This window comes from Vigna unguiculata, chromosome 9 (genome assembly GCF_037176805.1).
Source record: "Vigna unguiculata cultivar grain cowpea cultivar isolate G323 ecotype 2 chromosome 9, ASM3717680v1, whole genome shotgun sequence".
In the NCBI taxonomy this organism is placed as follows: Eukaryota; Viridiplantae; Streptophyta; class Magnoliopsida; order Fabales; family Fabaceae; genus Vigna; species Vigna unguiculata.
This window is the reverse complement of record NC_140800.1, coordinates 35063206-35081339: the sequence shown is the minus strand read 5'-3', so window position 1 is coordinate 35081339 and position 18134 is coordinate 35063206. Positions and strand designations below refer to the sequence as shown.

Here is an 18134-nt window from a genome sequence, read left to right as displayed (position 1 = left end):
CCATAGGTGTTAACGGACTAACTTTGTATGTAGTAGAGTTTTATTCTGTATCTATTGCTCTACAGAGCATGAGATGCCACTACAAGTGCACAACTGCCTGGATCCAACCTCAATGCATGAATATGGATTAATTGAGTCTTAGATTATCAAATTGTGTGAAACAAATTGATTATTTGTGTCTGTTGTATGTTATTAACTATAGAATTGATTTATGTTTTCTTTTTAAACCATTAGCTTCCCCTTCTTTTGTCTCTTTTGTTTTTGGTGTCTGTTATTTCTTGTCATGATCACTTGATTGGTGTGAGCAGTTGAAGATCTTACAACTAGCCCTGTGCAGGAAGGAGGAGGAAATGCTACACATTAGAGTTTCTATGAAAATTCTAGTGTTTTTGGTTTAGACTTGTGTTTTCTCTTTTGAAAACTCTAATGCAAGTTGTGTATATAAATTGTATAGCAGTTTATCTAGTTTTTGTGGGAACTAACATAATGTTTATACTTTGGGTTTTATGCTTTGAGCTATCGGATGTGCAATGTTTTGTTTGATGGTTTAGACTATTAAATGGGATATTAAAATATATATATATATATATATATATATATATATATATATATATATATATATATATATTAGCTAATGTATTGGTCATATGGTTCCTCTTTTATTTTGATATGGGTTGTATAACTATTGTATGTGGAATAAAGCATCTTTTGTACTTGTCTTTTTAATAAAACTTTGCTTATAAAAAGATAGTTAAAGTAATATTACATCTATGATTGATTGTTGAAATTTTCTTTTAGCCTTTTGATTTTATAACAACTTAAATTTATAATCTTTAGTTTGTCTAATTTGTGGGAAAGATGATTTTGGCTGTCTTTTTCAAGAAAAAGAATGCTCTCTCTCTTTTGAAGAGTCTATCACCCTGATATTGTGCATATTTTGTCAAGTCTTTTTGGCTTGTCGAATTTCTTTTATATAACCACGATGGGAAATTTGAATGACTCGACTATAAATATGTGGGTCACGTATATATCAATACAGTAACGATGAATATACATGTTATATATACATATAGAAATCTTTTCTACAACGAAGATATTGTAAAGGTTTCAATTCCACTACCTTTTTCTTTTTTCTTTTTGCACGCAACTTATATATTTCATGTTACATATATAACTGGAAACTTCTATGAAACGATATGGAGGAAGTTCTGGTAAATAGGTGAATTTCTCAACCATATGTTTCGAAGTTTTATTCACACGAAAGTGAGAAAGAGTATGATAGTAATAACTCTATTTACACTTCCATCTTTTCTTGCAGAAGTGGTATCTTCTTGTCCAAAGAATCAGAGCTATCTTCAGAGCTATCTTCAGAGCTTCTCTCTTCTTCATTTCCTTTGATTTGTCCATATATCACTGTATAATATCCCATTCCAAGCAAAATTGCTCCGATCACACTGCATTTTTTTTTCAAATAAAAACAAATTACGTATGAAGGAGAGATACAGACAAATCAAGTGAACCAAAGTCTTGTGCATAATTAATCACATCAGAAAAAAAAAAGGCATATAAAAATATCCATGGGTTGAAGAGACTTCAAGTACCTTCCATAATGAAGACTATTAGAAAAGAAGCAAAGTCCAAAAGTAGTGGCGAAGGCAATACCAAAGGGCTTGAAAAGTGATACATAAAGTGGACCCTTCATTCTGGTTAACCATACTTGAATATTTGGACGAATCACACCTCCTACTAGTGCCTGTTAAATATTTCTCATCAGCAGCACATAATTATGTTTTTCTGTTATTAATTATGCATATCAAATAATGATATTGAATATGTGTTGATACTCACAGTTAGAACAATGAGAATAAGATCCTTGTTACGTTTTATCTTCCAAGCATTTATGTCTCTCTCGACTATACACGACACTACTGCACTGAGGATCGTTCCAATTAAGCTGGAATAAGAAACCAACTTCATTGGTTCTGGATATTGCTGGATGGTTTCTTTCTAGCAGGGAGAGAAGTAATAAGAACAACCTTGAATTACCACGAAGATTCATTCGAAAGAATAATATTGAGGATAGAAAAAAAAAATATGAAAAGGGTTTGAAAATTAAAAGAGAAGGTGTATACTTGGATAAAGTTGGAAAGTGAAAGTGAGAAAAAAGCTGTAGCAAGCAAAGCGCCACCAAGAAGCCAAAACTCTGGTGTTGAGGAGAAGACAAGAAGTTGCTTCGTTTGTTTAAGGTGGTGAGAAGAGGGTCTTATAAGTGGTCCCTTGAAGAATTCAGCTAACACTGCTCCCATTATTGATACCACGATACCAATTATTTGGACTTGGATACCTGTGCTTCTTAAATTCAACTCTGCCTTCCTGAAATAAACTAAAACTATTAATTAAATTGATTTATAAGTTCACATCATACTTTTCATCTCTTAATGATTATTCTTTTTTTTAATATCGATCATTCAAGTATATGATGAAATGATATATATATATTGATAGAGTTAAAATTTTGTGTATGGTAAAAGTAAATTGAATTCATGATAAACATTACTTTTGGAATATTATTATAAAATTTAATAAAAATTTCATACATATATAGTTTTGTCGTTTCATTAGTATATACATGGTTTTTTGGTCATATCCTTTCAGTAAAACAACACGATAAAAAAAAATAACTAAACTTATTTCATAAGTTTAAATTTATTTAAGCACAAAAAAAATTAATTTGTAAGGAAAAAAATTACTTTTTCTTTTCTATATAAATATTTATGGAAAAAAGTATGAAATACTATTATATATATATATATATATATATATATATATATATAGTAATGATAATTTGATTTATAAAATGTTTTCTGCGTTTATAGTTCTCATTTCTTATGATTTAAATTAATGAAATAATAAATAATTATTATGCATATGATTGTTAACCAGTAATTAGGAAAAAAAGTTAGCGTCCGACTTTTATTTTACATCAGTGAAAATGATCTAAAAGCCGTTTCAATACAGATATATTATCGTTTTTTGTACAATTTTACAATTTACTAATAAAGTATAATATCGCATAAATCTTTTGATACACATATGGCAAATGTGCATTGTGATCGAAATGAAGATGTGTATAAAGAAATAAGTAACGGAAGTTTTTGAGGAACCTGAGAATGAGAGAGAGAAGAAAGTTAAACGTTGGAATCAAGTGTCCCATGGCACACACAAGTATTGGGGAACTATAACTTAGACCCAGGAATAAAAAGCTCTGAGTCATGGTTATCCTGCAAAATCATGAATACAATACTACTGCATAAAAATGCATAGAAGTTTAATTCCATTATTCAAAAACCCTCAAGAGAGAGAAATGCATGTGTATACCCTATAAAACCAAGGAACAAGAATCGCATGAACAAAGAGAAAGTAAAAGTTGGCCGCTCCTTTCTGTGAAAAAAAAAAACAAAAAAACAGAACATTGAAATCAGAACCAAAACAAATCCTCCATGCAAACAACTTGGTGCATGTTAAGGAAAGAGGGAAAGAAGAAAGAGAAGGACCTGTCCTCTTGGTGTGATAAAAAGGAAGAAGGGAACAGTAGTATAGTGGCCAAAGCATTGGTATAAACTATGAACACAAATGGGCTCATTCCATTAGTTATTGCAGTTTTTGCGAAAATAGTGAGTCCTATGGTCCAACCTTCCATAATCACCATGATTATGAACGGCAGCACCTCAGACATCTTAGTCTTAGCCTCCATTGAATGTTCTTCTTGTGTTCTCTCTTAAAGAGTGATATATGTCAATGGTGGTATTGGTATAAATAGAAACCCTCTTACCCTCTCTATATACTGAGTTGCTCTTGAAAAGCTTGGTTTCTGCTAATATATATAAGAAGCAAAGAGAGAGGAATAGAAGACATGGGCCATGCAAATATAACCCTTCAACAAATGGGGAAGGTACTTTGGAGGTGAAGTTGCATCTCGTGTGTCCCAAATTCTTAAACAAAGGACCAAAGCTGACGTTTTTAAATCATTGAATATATATATTTTATTTTGTCTACATTCTCCATTCATTTGTCCTCTCTTCATTTTGGTCTTAATTAACGTTTTCTCGTTGAACCACCAGAGGTTAGAAAACACTTGTATATGTACTAATGTGGATCACTCTCTGGTTTATTGTGCTTATCTTATGTGTTTTTTAACCATATGGTATAAATATATGAATAATTGTGGACCAATGAGGGAAAGCTTTCTAGTATGGTTAATGAATTAGTGGAAGACATCTTTTGTGGCCCTACCATTGAGGATATTTAATATGAAAGATTCAGTTAATTAATGTCTGAGGGAAATGTTATGTGTGAAATATTTTATGAATGTTTCTACATTTTTTGTCAAAATTGAGATGAATTAATGAAACTCGACGAGGTTGTCGTCAAGACTCATGCGCTTGTTGGTGGGCCTGTTGGCGAAGCCTGGTCAATACAGTGTTGGGGGAAACTAGAAAGTACCAAACTGAGCCCATAACATTGTTACTGTTGCTCCTTCAGAATTTGAAAGGTTGCTATGAGGAGAGAGCTGAATTTCTTCCCTGTTATTTTTTGATTTTAAATTCCTTTCATATACTGGAGCCCCTCACAAAATGCTTTTATACAATAATATCGACAATGTGCTACCATTAACTTTTTCTAATTTTATTTTATAAAAGTGGTCAATGATAAAATAGGGTTGACGGAGGCAGCATAGTGAGAATTCTATAAAATAAGGATCTATTTGCATTGCTACTAACAAGAAGTGGATAATGCTTATATCATTTCATTCTGTAAGGTGGACCAGAAAATAAAAAGAAAAAAGATTGACATATTTTAAAATGACATTGTCATAAAATTGATAAGGGTGGTTATATTGAACAATTTAGATATAGAAGAAAATAAAATAAAATTCAATTAATTCTCATGAGAATATTAATTGGATGTAATACTATATAAATGTGATTTTTCTTAAAAATAAATACTTGTCTTTGTGGAAAAAAAAGTGATTAACATATTTAATTTTAAAAGGTTTCTACACACAAAATAATATAAAATTTACAAAAGAAACCATAATTATAAGATAATATTTCATACATAATAAGTAATAATAGGGAAAAAAAACTCATATTCATTTTTAAATTTGGGATGAAAATTTTGTAAATTATAAATTCAATGCTGAAATTAATTAGCACTTAATTGGTTCAAATTATATTTTATAAATTTAGAAATATAAAGAAATTTAATTTGAATATCAATTTGATTGAATGGATCCAAATCTGTTAACATCCTACTGTATCATTCACTTAATCACATTTTGTTATATAAATTAGTAGAGTAAACTTACAAGCTTAAGATAATTAAACCATTTACATAAATTTACTTAATTGGAGTTAATATGTTGGACCTATATGTTTAATATCAAATTGAAATTTAAAGGGGAAAATGACTTTTCTTTGCCTCCACATTCCAAGTAAGAACTCATCTTATACGACATTTAAAACTTTTAAATAAAAAAAAAAAGTGGGAAGTTTCTTTCCCTCAAAGTGGAAAAGCGAAAAATAAAAATTATGACTTTGACATTGTTAAAATATTGGGCAGAATGATGTATAAGGTCGGTGTATTTATAAAACATAGCAAAACATGTTTTAGTTTGTCATTCAATCAATTAATTAATTATACTGAAGTGATATTGTAATAACATGCTTACGCTCAATATTTCTTCATTTGGATATACTATTAAAGAACTGATTTAAGGACACTCGGGAGAAAGAGGAAATAAAAAAATAGGTATAATGTAAAACAAGATAAATAAAAAATATTCTTATAAATAGGTATATGTATATTTAGAATTAAGAGTTGATTAATTATTGAGTAATTCAGTTCAACAAAATTTGATAATTGTAACAATTCATTATCTATACACCTAAGCAAGCACTCTTTCTTCAATATGTTTTGACCAATGTCAACGTAAACTGATATACCAGAAGTAGTTTACTCTGTTAACACAACTACAAATACAAAATCAAAATCATAAGAACTCTCTTGAAAGCATGATGGAAATGGATCATCATTTTGCATTTTAAATGAAAGTCAATGTGTAGAATATCAACAAAGTCAATAAATGCTTTTAGAAACCATGGCAATCTTCTTTGTGGACTTCATGCACAACATATATTAAAAAAAAAACTTTTCATTTTTGCTTCATTTAGACCGTGCAATCTGAAAATTAAAATAAGTTTTAAATTACATAATTCAAAAATCAATCCTAAATTAAAGATAATTACAAAAAATATGATTTTTAGGTTGTAAATATAAAAAATATTTAACTTTTAAAGAACACGATCTATAATTTATTCTTTACCTTCAAATTATATATAATCAACTTTTTTATCAAAATAATTTTAGAGTGTACAATTTTAAAATATTTTTTAATTTTTAAATTGTCCAATTTAAAAAAAAAAAAAATCAGAAACCATCCATGTTTTAAAGCCCACTCCCCAACCATCTTTATAATATTACATCTCAAGATCATAACCATTAATTATCAGAAACCACTCAAGGGATAAAAAGAAAAGAGCGTCTGTAAATTTAATAAATATTTTGATTTTTATGAAATTTTATTTTATAATTTAATTTAAAATATATATATAATTATATTTTTTAAATATTTAATATTAAAAAAATATATTTATTTGATATTGAATATTTTATAATATTATGTTTATTTTTTATTATAATTTTTTAATTTTTTATAAAAAAATCATATTGAAATTATAAAAAAATAGCTATGAATATAGGTATCATGTATATACCCATTCTTCAATGAACATGAGGATGGAAAAATATTATAGTCCTTGAATATGGATATGACAGCGATGATGAATTTTTTTTCTTTGAGAATGAATATAACATAATAAAGTTAAATCATTTTATTGGTCTTTACTTTTGTAAAAAAATTTTAATTAGGTCTTTTTATTGTCTTAATCAGCTTCTTATTTTGAAAATTTTGTTACAATTAGGTCATTTTTGTTAGTAGTATACTAACGCTGTTAGCTATGTGTCATGTGTCAACAAGTGATTTTTTTTTTTTTTAATTTTTAACTTTTTTTATAGTTTAGAAAACATAAAAATTGTCATGTGTCTAGGGATGTCAACGGGGCAGGTAGGGTACGAGTAATAGTTCTCCCGTACCCTACCTGTTAGATAAATATTCGCCTCGTACCCATACCCATATCCGTCAGGTATCCGCCTATTTTTTTTCATATTTGTGGGTATCCACGAGTACCTGCGGGTATTTACAAAAATATTTTAAAAAATAAATATTTAACCATAATTAGTGCTTGAATCAACAAATCCACCTTCTTCGATTGATTCTTGAAAAATAAACAAATAAAAAATCACTAGCAATTTATATTATAGTTTATTTTTGAATGAAATATTAAAGAAATTACTAATTTCATCAATGTCCACACCTTGTAACATTGTATAAAGTTTCATGTTGTCCAATTTAATCTAGAAGAGCCTGAAAACATAAGTTTATTAAAAATTTCTAACAACACTTGATTAAAATATCTAAATAAAAGTGTTAATTTCATTACCTTCCATGTTGCTCCATAATTAGTCTTGGAGACACATCAATGCCTCCACAATATCTGAAAGTAATCTACTCTGATGTGGGGTAAGAATCTGACCACCATTACTGAATGAAGACTCAAAATGTTTTTTACTAATATATATATATATATATATATATATATGAAATATTTTTGTGAATTAAAGTTTAATGAGTACGGGTACAGATACTATGATACCTTACCCGCTCCGTTAACATGCGGATATCAAATCCATTTTTAATATCAGTATCCTACCTTGCAGGTTTTATCCACGGATACCCGCGGGTACGAATTTTATTGATATCCCTACATGTGTCAAACTGATGTTGTAACATGGGATAAAGGCGATGTGAAGTGACACTGGCACAAATTTCATCCTTATACCAAATTTATTTTTTATATAGATTTTACAATGATAATTTTAACAAAATTAAGTTTATTTTAATGCATATTTTGTATTGAACTTTATTTAAATTTTGTTTAAATATTTATATATCTATAATTTATAGATAAATGTTAGAGTGATTTTAAAAATAACAACTTTATAAATTTAAATATAAAATTTAAAACAATTTTATAACAATTTAAAATAAATATATTTATTTAAAATTTTACAATTCAATTTATAAAGTTGATATTTTTAAACCAACTTTAACATTTGCCTATAAATTATTAATATATATATATATATATATATATATATATATATATTTAAAACAATATTTAAATAAAGTTTAATATAAAATAAAAGCTTGATCTTGTTAAAAATATTATTGTGACATTTATATAAAGGTTAAATTTTGTCTCAATTTGAATAAGGATGAAATTGCTTTAATTCTAAAAAGATTAGGATCAAATTGAGATAAAATAACAAATATAATGACTAAATTGAGAATTTTAACATTCAATAATGACACATGACACTGTCACTACCACGCCATACTGTCTTTGCCACGTGACACAACATCAACTTGACATGTGACCATTTTTATTTTTTTTAAAGAAAAATTATAAAAAATAACAAATTTAAAAAAAAATTAAAAAATAAATCAAAAATACCTGCTAACACATCACATAATTAACTGTGTGTACTAGTAACGAAAAAAAGTTAATTATAATGAATTTTCTAAAATAAAAACCTGATTTAGAAAAAAAAAAAGACTTACTTGAAATTTTACTACCAAAATAAAACCAATAATTCGATGATTTAACCGAATAATAGACCTCATTCTATCTCGCTGCGATCCTTAATTTCTAAACCATTTTAAAGTTGATTTAACTTATTACAGATTTTATTTAACAAACATTAGAATTTAATAAATAAAATATAGGAATAAAATAAATGAAAAAACTAAATAATAAGAATTAAAATTACTAATTAAGTGTGTAAATTATTGAAAACAGGTAAATTGCATTTCTGTCCGCAGCCGCAACAGGATTTTGACAACCTCTGCTGCAATTTGTTTAAGACGATCTAATCCAACGGTTCTGCTTTCTAGTACAGAGGAAACCTTGATAGAAACACCGGACAGGATAGAAATAGTTTCATAAGAATGAGGAAGAAACAGAGAGTGGAAGTTGACTCTGAATTGAAATAGGTTTCGCGTTTTCCTTGAACACTGCCGCTGGTAATAAGTGCAATTTATGTGAAGATGGGGAAGTTGACTCTTCCGTTTGTTGGAATGATTATGGCGGAGTTTGCTCAGGTTGGGTTAATCATATTGAGCAAAAAAGTCATGGCACAAGGAATGACCAATTTCATCTTCATCTTCTATTCCAACACAATCGCTGCCCTCCTTCTTCTTCCCATTTCCTTACTTATACACAGGTTACCACCTATCTTTCTCTATAAATTATTATCAGTTCAGTTGCTATTTTTCAGAACTCGACCTCGCCATTAATGATTTATGATTGGCTTATAATACTTGGCAGATTTGAACGTCCTCCAATCACTTTTTCCATCCTTTGTGAATTCTTCCTGCTTGGACTGCTCGGGCAAGTTAAAAAATTTACCCATTTCATGAATATTGTGCAGAGATATATGTATTTATATATTGTGCATTAAAAAAATGTGTTATCAGTTTTTGTACATATTTTATATAAAACTTAATTTTACTCTTTATGTTCTTAAATTGATGTATTTGCGGACAGTTTTTTGCTATACAAAGTTAGAAAGAGACTGAACGCACACAGCTGGAGAATTAATTTATTAATTTGAAAGTACAGTTGATTCTAATGCCTGAAATGCGTTTTGTTTTAGTTTGTTTTAGTTATTTGGCGCAGGCTTTTGGGTATGCTGGGATTTACTACGGCTCAGCTACACTCAGCACATCCATGCTCAACCTCGTTCCTGGTTTTACTTTCGTACTTGCTGTTCTTTTTAGGTTCATCCCGCTTCCTTCTTCTTGCTTATGTCCTTACCCTTCCTTCTGTGTGTGCTCTTGCTTCTTGTACTTAACTCTAACATGATTTATTTCGTTATGGGGGCAATGTGAATGTCATTTTTGGTTCCACAAACTAGATGTGGTTTCCAAGTTTTTGCTTGCCAATGGGTTTCTAAACGTGTTGCTTTCAATATTAAATCAATACAATGTGAAGATTATATTTTCATATGACTGTTGAGCGTAGGGGAACTGCATGGAACTATATATAGTTTGGATCAGAATATTATTAGTTTTGTGGATATTAATTAGGTTTGATTAAAATAGATATTACATGGAAGTGTTGGGTATATGTTAGGATCAAATTGCAAGGTATGGAGTTGTAAGAACAACTTACTCTAGAAAAGGGATTGAATAGAGCTCTAGACTTTTTCTAACAAACGATAAATCCTCTATTATCCAAACAAAACGACACAATAATTTTATACTGAACTCACGAGTTATGTTTAGTCTAATTCTCTCTTAAGATAACTAAGAGGTTTCACTAATTAATCACATATTACATATGATACACAAACCACTCCTAGTTAGTCTATCTCAATCTCTTCCTAAGATTAAGACCTCAAAAGATAGTACAGAAACTATCTAAGAAAAAGCAGTTTAGGCCCACTGATTGATTCATACTATCCCACAAAACTTAGAACCCACAAAAACACTTGGAAAGAATATGTAAGTTAGTATTTCCATATGTTCTTCACTTTAGACTTGAGTCTTGTATAACTTTCATGAATTTGACCATTGCTTCAAGTGATTCTTAATATCGTAATCTTTACTGATTGCTTGAAATCGTCGTTGCATGACTTGATTACGAAACTGAAGACTGGATTTACATAGATACTGCAAAGCGTATCATAAAAAAAATTTGAATATATGCAGTAAAAGTATATGATTGAATGAAATAAATCACTTCATGTTTCATTTGTTTCTTTTCTTAGCTTCAGTATGAACGCTGTGAAATATTTTGTTTAGGCAGATTTTGTAACTAGAAGATATAAACTTACCAAGTATACTTTTGTTTTAATTCTAGTTACAGCTGATAATGTAGAATATGTTTAGCACTTTATACAATTATATGAGAGGTCATCTAACAAGTGTTGGTACAAAACACACATTATAAGGTTTATAATAAAGAACATATACATATGTATAAGTCACATTGAATAATAGTTATCATCAAAAAGTTTTATATAGGGATGGTTTAGTAGTTTTAGATTGGTTAGACCGTCTTAGTCTCGATAGGAGTTTGATTCAAAGTTGGAATTCTAGTGTACAATAAGGCTTTGGGCTTTCTAACCATAGCGACTGGCTCTTTTGGCATGGTTCTCCCAAGATTCTTACCATAATCTTTGAATTCCATTTCTGGTTTGTTTTTCCAGAAATTCTCTTCCCTTTAGATGAAGTTGTTCCAGATAATCTGGATCTATCCCTCCAAGCGCTCTGGTTGTGGTCATCATAGTAGTAGCAATGATGAATAAAGAGGAAAATTGGCTTTGGAGCCTTCTAGGCTTTGTCTAACTCTTTGGTGTTCTAGGTGCTATAGATTGCCAATTATGTTTTCTCTTGAAAATAAAATAAAAAATATTTCATTTTGGAGTTTGGACACCTGATGCCAACACGATAACTTCATGATTCTGTATTTATATAATTTTTTTTATCAGCAAAAATGATTCTTTATATAAACATATATCTGGATCAAATGAAGAGTTTAGTCGGGTGGGTAAATTGGAAAGTCTTTTTTAGTTATTTTAAGATTAAAGGCTCGCAAAATGTGTACTTTATTTCATTAAAGAGCAAATGATGACATTGTTGTTTTTCTATTGGTGGTTCACCGCTATAGATTTATTTAAACTTTTCCCACTTTCTGGTTCCAGAATGGAACAATTAGATTGGAGAAAATTTAGCAGCCTAGCTAAGTCCTTGGGAACAATAGTATCAATTGCTGGTGCATTTATTGTGACTTTGTACAAGGGCCCTGCACTTTTGCTGGGAGTGTCATCGGCAAACTCATCTCCGAAGCCACTTTTATCGGAAGATTCTAATTGGATACTTGCAGGATTATTTCTCGCTGTTGATTGTGTGATGGCTTCAGCATATATTATTTTACAGGTAAAGTTACCACCATAGTATTATTGACAGAGCTCTCATAATCTGTGATTTCTACCAGCATGGTTCAAATACTCTATGTTTGGTTAATGTAATTTGCTATATTACAGGCTTCTACTCTTAAAAAGTATCCAGCAGAGTTGATTGTTGTATTCTTTTATTGTTTCTTTGTGGCCATTCAATCTGGTGTGACTTGTTTAGTTGTGGAAAGAGACATCAGTGCTTGGAGCTTGGAACCTAAGTTAAGGTTGCTTGCAGTTTTATACTCGGTAATCAAAATAAATCAAATTACCGCTAATAATTACTGCATTATCTTTACCTAGAAGTATGACCTTCATCTGTAAACATTGACAGGGAGTCATGGGCTCTGCATTTCAAGTTGGTGTTAGTTCTTGGTGTTTGCACCAGACAGGACCAGTTTTTGTTTCCATGTTCAAGCCCTTAGGAATAGTCATATCAGTGGTTTTAGGTGTCCTCTTCCTCGGAGACGCATTCTATCTTGGAAGGTGGGTTGTGTAGCTTGTGTTTGATTGTACTATTGAGTTTATTTTATCCAATATGAATTCATTGTTACCATTCAATGCAGTCTGGTTGGTGCTATTGTGATTGTTGTCGGGTTTTATTCTGTGTTATGGGGGAAAGCCGAAGACATTAAAGATGGTGGAGTGAGAATGATACGTTATCCGAAAGTGGGAGATGAGCCCCTTTTGGAGGAAAACAGCCATGAAGACAACATACAGGGGCATTAGTTCATCTTAAAAGGATTCTCCAATTCTGCCATCAAATAGGCAGTTTTTAATATTGTACTCAGAATAAAGGAATCTGTCCTGTCTCTGAAGTATATTATTTCTCTCCTTTCTTTTGAGGATGAGGACTAGTGGTTACCTAATTACTAGTGTGTAGGTGTGTCGATCTATAGTTGGAATTTAAAGATGACATCAACTTTGTGAGTTGTAAAATGTTTTGTTTTGTTCATAAGTCATGTTGTAATATTTTTATTTGGAAAATTATTTTTTAATAAAATTTTGTTGATCAACATTTTTATAATAAATATTTTTATAATAAATATGTGATGACACCTCAATAAATGAAAAATAAATTTTATGTAACTTGAAAATGAAGAAAAAAAATTGGATGTATATTAAAAAATAAACTTTGTTAAATTTTATAAAAAAATTGTTAAAATATCATAGTCTTTTAAAAAAAATAAAAAAGGTTGTCAACACTCTACACTCTACACCACGAGAGAGAAAGACTGTGACGAGGGATGGGTCTCTATGTAGGTGATAAGATGTGACAAGAAAAAATGAAAATGATATATGTTAAATGGGTCTTTATATTTGTTGACGTCTACGTATCATTGTTGGAAAAGAAAAGTTCGTCTGATATGAACATCAAGTCGCATTTCAAGAAAATAAGAAGCCTAGTACGAACAATCTATAACGTCATTCAGAAATGAAAATCCTATAACAAAATGCTACGACATCTCGCGGAAATGATGGTTCCACGTATTTTCATTGAGAAATGGGTTTAAATTGTTCACATATTTATCACCAGAATTTAAAGAGTTTTCCTTCTTTTTTTTTTCTCTTTTTATCTTTCATCTTGTTTGTTTATTATGTGTATTGATTAATAAAATAGGACTGCATGTTGAAGGTTTGGTCCAAAACAATTTTTTTTCTATATCTTCTATTGCGCTGATTAAATTTTAAATTTAAAAAGAGTAAGGAAAGAGAAGAAAAATAAACTCATTATATAATAAAAAAGGGGACACAATTTTGTGTTTACATAGATAATTTAAATTTAATATTTATTTAAAATTAAGTAAAATAATGATAATGTTGCAAACAAAATTACTATGGAAATTTGAACATAAAAGAGAGATGTAATTATATTAAGTGCCTGTATTTGTGGTATTTTTTCTAACTATGTTTAATATTTTTTCATGTAATGTATGGACCATACTTAAAAAAACATATTAAAAAATGTCTTATAAGAACAAATACTAGAAAGTAATTCAAAAACAGTAAATGCAGTGACAATTTAAACGGGTCATATTGATACTCAAGAAATGAAGATCTGAAGCAAGAGACTATCAAAGGTGCAGTGCTGCAAATCAAGGGGCCAATGCTTTGAACAAAAACAGACCCATGTTATCTTATCAAATTAGACTGAAAAAAATATATTTTATTTTTTCAGTCTGCCATAATATATATATATATATATATATATATATATATATATATTTTTTTTTTCATTCTGCCGTCAAAATATTAGATATCTGTAAGTGCTCATAAATTCAGCATTTGTCAAAAATCATTATCACTGGGATGGGATGATTCTATTCTTCCATTCTCTTGTTCTGCAAAAGAGGGGCAACGGGCGAGGATGATTCCAACGTATGATCTTCACTCTCTTCCTTTGTTCTCTCTTGGCTTTTCCCCCAAAGAACACCATAAAAACCAATCACCACTATGGCTGCTCCAAGCACACTGTACACAAAACAAAGCCAAGACTTTGATAATCCTATTCTTTCTAAGAAAACAGTATTTTTTTTCAATCGCATTCACATACACAAACTTAGAATATTCCCCTTTCCTAATTGTCTTCCTTAGACTGTGATCACTCACACGCAAACGAAAAGCATTCTTCCACTTTTCTCTTATGATTAAGACATGAAAGAAATTTATACCTGCCAAGATATAGAGAGTCACCCAGAAACGAAATTCCCATTATAGCCGCAAACACTATTCCAATTGGCTTAAACATTGCAACATAGAGAGGGCCCTTCTTTCCCATCACCCATATATGAACAACACTTCGAAAGGATACGCTGAAAATTGCCTACATTCAGAAACACACCAAGTTAACCCAAAAATCAGAACAACAGAACTTGTATAATACTGTCAGGGAATAGTTTCACAGTCTCTATTCTTACTTGACATATAATAGCTATCAACTGCACATCAAATCCCAATTTCAAAGCCCTTGAATCCTTAACTGAAATCAGAGAAGCTGGAACGGATAGTAGAGCTACTAATATACCGCGAATGAGTACCACAATAAGCTCTGCAGGGTAATTTCTGATTATCCATGTCTACAAATTCGAAAGAAACTAAGTGAAACCAATATTTTTGAGCATTTGTTATACTCATTTGCACATAAGCCAAAAGGGTGTTCGATATCTGCATTAGTTACCTGAACTATAAACAACAATGAGAGAACAAAGCTATGACCCACAAGCAACATTGCTCCAATTACCCAATCAAATTGCTCAGATGAAACAAGGTTTTTGGGAAACAATTTATTAGATGGGTGATTATTTATGATTGCCTTGCCTTTGTACAGAGTAATTAACAAGGCTCCAGTGATTGATACAAATGTCCCGATGGACTTGGCCCGTGTGCTGTTAGTTTTCCAATCCAATTTTTCCATCCTGTGCCACAATTACCAAACGGATTAACTATGAAAATTATGCAATACCTACTATAAGGTAGCTATTAATTCCAAAATGTGATTGCACTCGTCACATTTCACTGCTGAGATCTCAAGTTTCTGAGTAAAAATTGTGATAAGAAATCTGCTTGCGGTTCAGTGCCTTCAAGAGAAAACAGTTGTTACAAAATGAGATCAAAGATAAGAACCTGAAGAAGATGGCCAGTATGAAGGTAAAAGCAGGGATTAAGTCAGACATTGCAGTTGCTAAAGTAGGAGAGCTGAAACCGATTCCAAAAAACCTGAGCATCTGAACACTACAACTGCAAGACAGACAACAACACAAGAGTAGAAAATGAATAACCATAAACCTGCTCCCTCATCAACAAGACATTCATTCAGGTTAAACCAAAATTGAGATTGTTACACTGAAAAAAGTAATTACCTTAACACGCCATTAAAAAATATTTGGCCAACAACGGAATAAGTGAGTGGCGGAGGAGCTCTTTTCCTGCCATGAAAACGATTAAAAAGAGAGAGAGAGAGAGGACAACGTATTTACTTGTCTAGAATTCGTTAATATATGGGTAAAGGGAAAAGAAAAGAAAAGAAAAGAAATATCGATGGAGATACCTGTGAAAGAATAAGGTTATGGGAAGAAGTAAGCAAGATGCCAAGGCATTGGAGTACATGACGAACACAAAATCATTCATGCCCTTCTTCATGGCTGCTTTGCTTAGAGTGTAAACAATCACATCCAAGAACTCTATGGATAAAAGGAGAGCAACCACACCCAATTCCCTCATGGTGGTTTTCTGAAGGAAATTCTGGTGAATGCAATTTGCTAAGCATGAGAAGATGCTTAATATTCATTCACTCGCTCCGAGGAGGAGTTTATTATAAAGACGAAAGTGTTTCTGATTGCACCAGTTCAAGTGGAGACAACTGAAAATGACTGAAATTTGGTGGGGCACAGAGAACAGAAATTATCTTCAAAACTAATAAAAGGGATCATTGCGTGGATTATGCATTTGATAATCATGTGTTTATTTTTATCTGACGATACAAGGGAGAGATTATATATACAACTTATAAGGGATGACAAAGTTAGAAGACAGAGATTATATATATAAATATATATATATATATATATATATATATATATATATATATATATAAAGATTCATAAATTTATTTTCTTAAATTTTGAGTTAAAAGTGGAATGTTAATATATGTTAAATTGAAATCATATATATAATATCTCTTTGGTGACACAGTTCTAAAAAAAAGGAAAATAATCTTTTAAAAATTAAATTTTAACCATTTTTTCTTAAAATTTGAGATGATATTTTTTCATTTTTTTTATATTTTAAAAATATTTAAAAAATGTCATTTCATATTGAAAAAAAAAGTTATAAAAATATTATTGTCCAAATAAAAAAACACATAAGTGATATCAAAGCTTGATGATGGTTTGTCATGGTGACTCTTTAAACCACCTATAACAATCTCACAAAGACACAAAAACACCATAACCATAACAACATGGTATAAGTAGGCCATCACTACACATCTAAGAGAAAATATTTCATATGAAAGAAACTCATTCTTAAAGAGAGATTGTTAAAAATAATTTAAAGATAAAAATGACAAAGTTAAACACTATTGTGATGTTATATCCAATATCGATTAGATTAATAAACTCAATATTGAAAAACATTATAAGTAAAATACAGACTTATTAACAATCATGAAAATAGTTACACTTTAAAAAATCAGCAATAAAGGAAAGACATTAAAGTATATTTAAGTTTAATAAATGGAGGAGATTTTGGAATAATAAAAAGGATAGAAATTTGGGAGGTTTAAAAACAAAGAAAAAAATTGAACACTCAGATATAAGAAAAAAAAGAGATCATAACATGGAATGCTTTGGAGGAGTATTAATATCTTTTTACCATAATAACTATATTAGAGAAAAAAAAATACACATAAACTCACTGCAAGGTTTTGAATAAAAATTATGTCAAATACTTTAAATATATTGGATTAAAGTTATATATATATATATATATATATATATATATATATATATATATATATGCACCTTACACTTGTACTAAACCATTGCATTATTCAATTGCAGATCTACGGTTACTTAAATTTATTACAGAATGTGAATGAATGACAAAGGAAAGTGCGTATGGTGAGGATTGTGACCGAAACCTGCGTCTTTTATCTAAAGTCCACCACATAAATAGCTTGTCTTTATCATCAAAAATACAATAACGTAAATGCAAAAAAAGGAAGGTAGATAGAGAGAGGACAAACTAACTTTTCAAAGTTACTTTTTTTTCTCATATTTATTTTAAAAAATATAATTTCTGTTTTAAACACAACTTTAGCTCGTGTTCTTAGAACACCACTTCAATCTCATTTTAAAAGAATTAAAAAGAAGTTAGCTATTATCACATTCATCTTCTTTGTAGTCATTGTTTCTTTTTTAAAAAGGTTGTAC

General features: G+C 29.9%; 3 protein-coding genes across 4 annotated transcripts; 1 reads left to right on the top strand and 2 right to left on the bottom strand.

Moving 5' to 3' along the window:
- Nucleotides 1-996: 996 nt before the first annotated feature.
- Nucleotides 997-3849, bottom strand: LOC114195856 (WAT1-related protein At1g70260-like). Of its 2 annotated transcripts, XM_028086276.2 has the most exons (7): nucleotides 3555-3849; nucleotides 3379-3441; nucleotides 3165-3281; nucleotides 2133-2373; nucleotides 1849-2007; nucleotides 1602-1753; nucleotides 997-1454 (listed from the first exon to the last, which is right to left on the bottom strand). In XM_028086276.2, the coding sequence occupies exons 1-7, from the start codon at nucleotides 3752-3754 to the stop codon at nucleotides 1295-1297; spliced, it is 1092 nt and encodes a 363-aa protein (XP_027942077.1). In that variant the 5' UTR covers nucleotides 3755-3849; the 3' UTR covers nucleotides 997-1294. The 2 variants fall into 2 exon arrangements, with proteins under 2 accessions (XP_027942077.1, XP_085523344.1); XM_085667218.1 differs by lacking the exon at nucleotides 3165-3281.
- A 5278-nt stretch (nucleotides 3850-9127) lies between these two features.
- On the top strand, nucleotides 9128-13217 carry LOC114164332 (WAT1-related protein At5g40240-like). The gene is made up of 7 exons (XM_028048966.2): nucleotides 9128-9465; nucleotides 9570-9632; nucleotides 9908-10021; nucleotides 11950-12184; nucleotides 12292-12450; nucleotides 12536-12687; nucleotides 12768-13217. Exons 1-7 carry the CDS (start codon nucleotides 9290-9292, stop codon nucleotides 12928-12930), a joined length of 1062 nt encoding a protein of 353 aa, XP_027904767.1. The 5' UTR covers nucleotides 9128-9289; the 3' UTR covers nucleotides 12931-13217.
- Nucleotides 13218-14194: 977 nt separating this feature from the next.
- LOC114162848 (WAT1-related protein At3g28050-like) lies at nucleotides 14195-16622 on the bottom strand. The gene is made up of 7 exons (XM_028046827.2): nucleotides 16250-16622; nucleotides 16062-16127; nucleotides 15826-15939; nucleotides 15380-15617; nucleotides 15120-15278; nucleotides 14874-15025; nucleotides 14195-14673 (listed from the first exon to the last, which is right to left on the bottom strand). The coding sequence occupies exons 1-7, from the start codon at nucleotides 16420-16422 to the stop codon at nucleotides 14523-14525; spliced, it is 1053 nt and encodes a 350-aa protein (XP_027902628.1). The 5' UTR covers nucleotides 16423-16622; the 3' UTR covers nucleotides 14195-14522.
- Nucleotides 16623-18134: the final 1512 nt, after the last annotated feature.

Bases quoted from the DNA above. Each gene is read 5' to 3' on its own strand.
- LOC114195856 (XM_028086276.2), bottom strand. From the start codon at position 3,754: ATGGAGGCTAAGACTAAGATGTCTGAGGTGCTGCCGTTCATAATCATG. The intron at 3,442-3,554 runs GTCCTTCTCTTT...TTTTTTTCACAG, and splicing joins TTATCACACCAAGAGGACAG to AAAGGAGCGGCCAACTTTTA. The intron at 3,282-3,378 runs GTATACACATGC...ATGATTTTGCAG, and splicing joins TTGTTCCTTGGTTTTATAGG to GATAACCATGACTCAGAGCT.
- LOC114164332 (XM_028048966.2), top strand. From the start codon at position 9,290: ATGGGGAAGTTGACTCTTCCGTTTGTTGGAATGATTATGGCGGAGTTT. The intron at 9,466-9,569 runs GTTACCACCTAT...AATACTTGGCAG, and splicing joins ATTTCCTTACTTATACACAG to ATTTGAACGTCCTCCAATCA. The intron at 10,022-11,949 runs GTTCATCCCGCT...TTCTGGTTCCAG, and splicing joins GTACTTGCTGTTCTTTTTAG to AATGGAACAATTAGATTGGA.
- LOC114162848 (XM_028046827.2), bottom strand. From the start codon at position 16,422: ATGAGGGAATTGGGTGTGGTTGCTCTCCTTTTATCCATAGAGTTCTTG. The intron at 15,279-15,379 runs GTAACTAATGCA...TCGAATTTGTAG, and splicing joins CATTGTTGTTTATAGTTCAG to ACATGGATAATCAGAAATTA. The intron at 14,674-14,873 runs GTATAAATTTCT...TTTTGTGTACAG, and splicing joins GACTCTCTATATCTTGGCAG to TGTGCTTGGAGCAGCCATAG.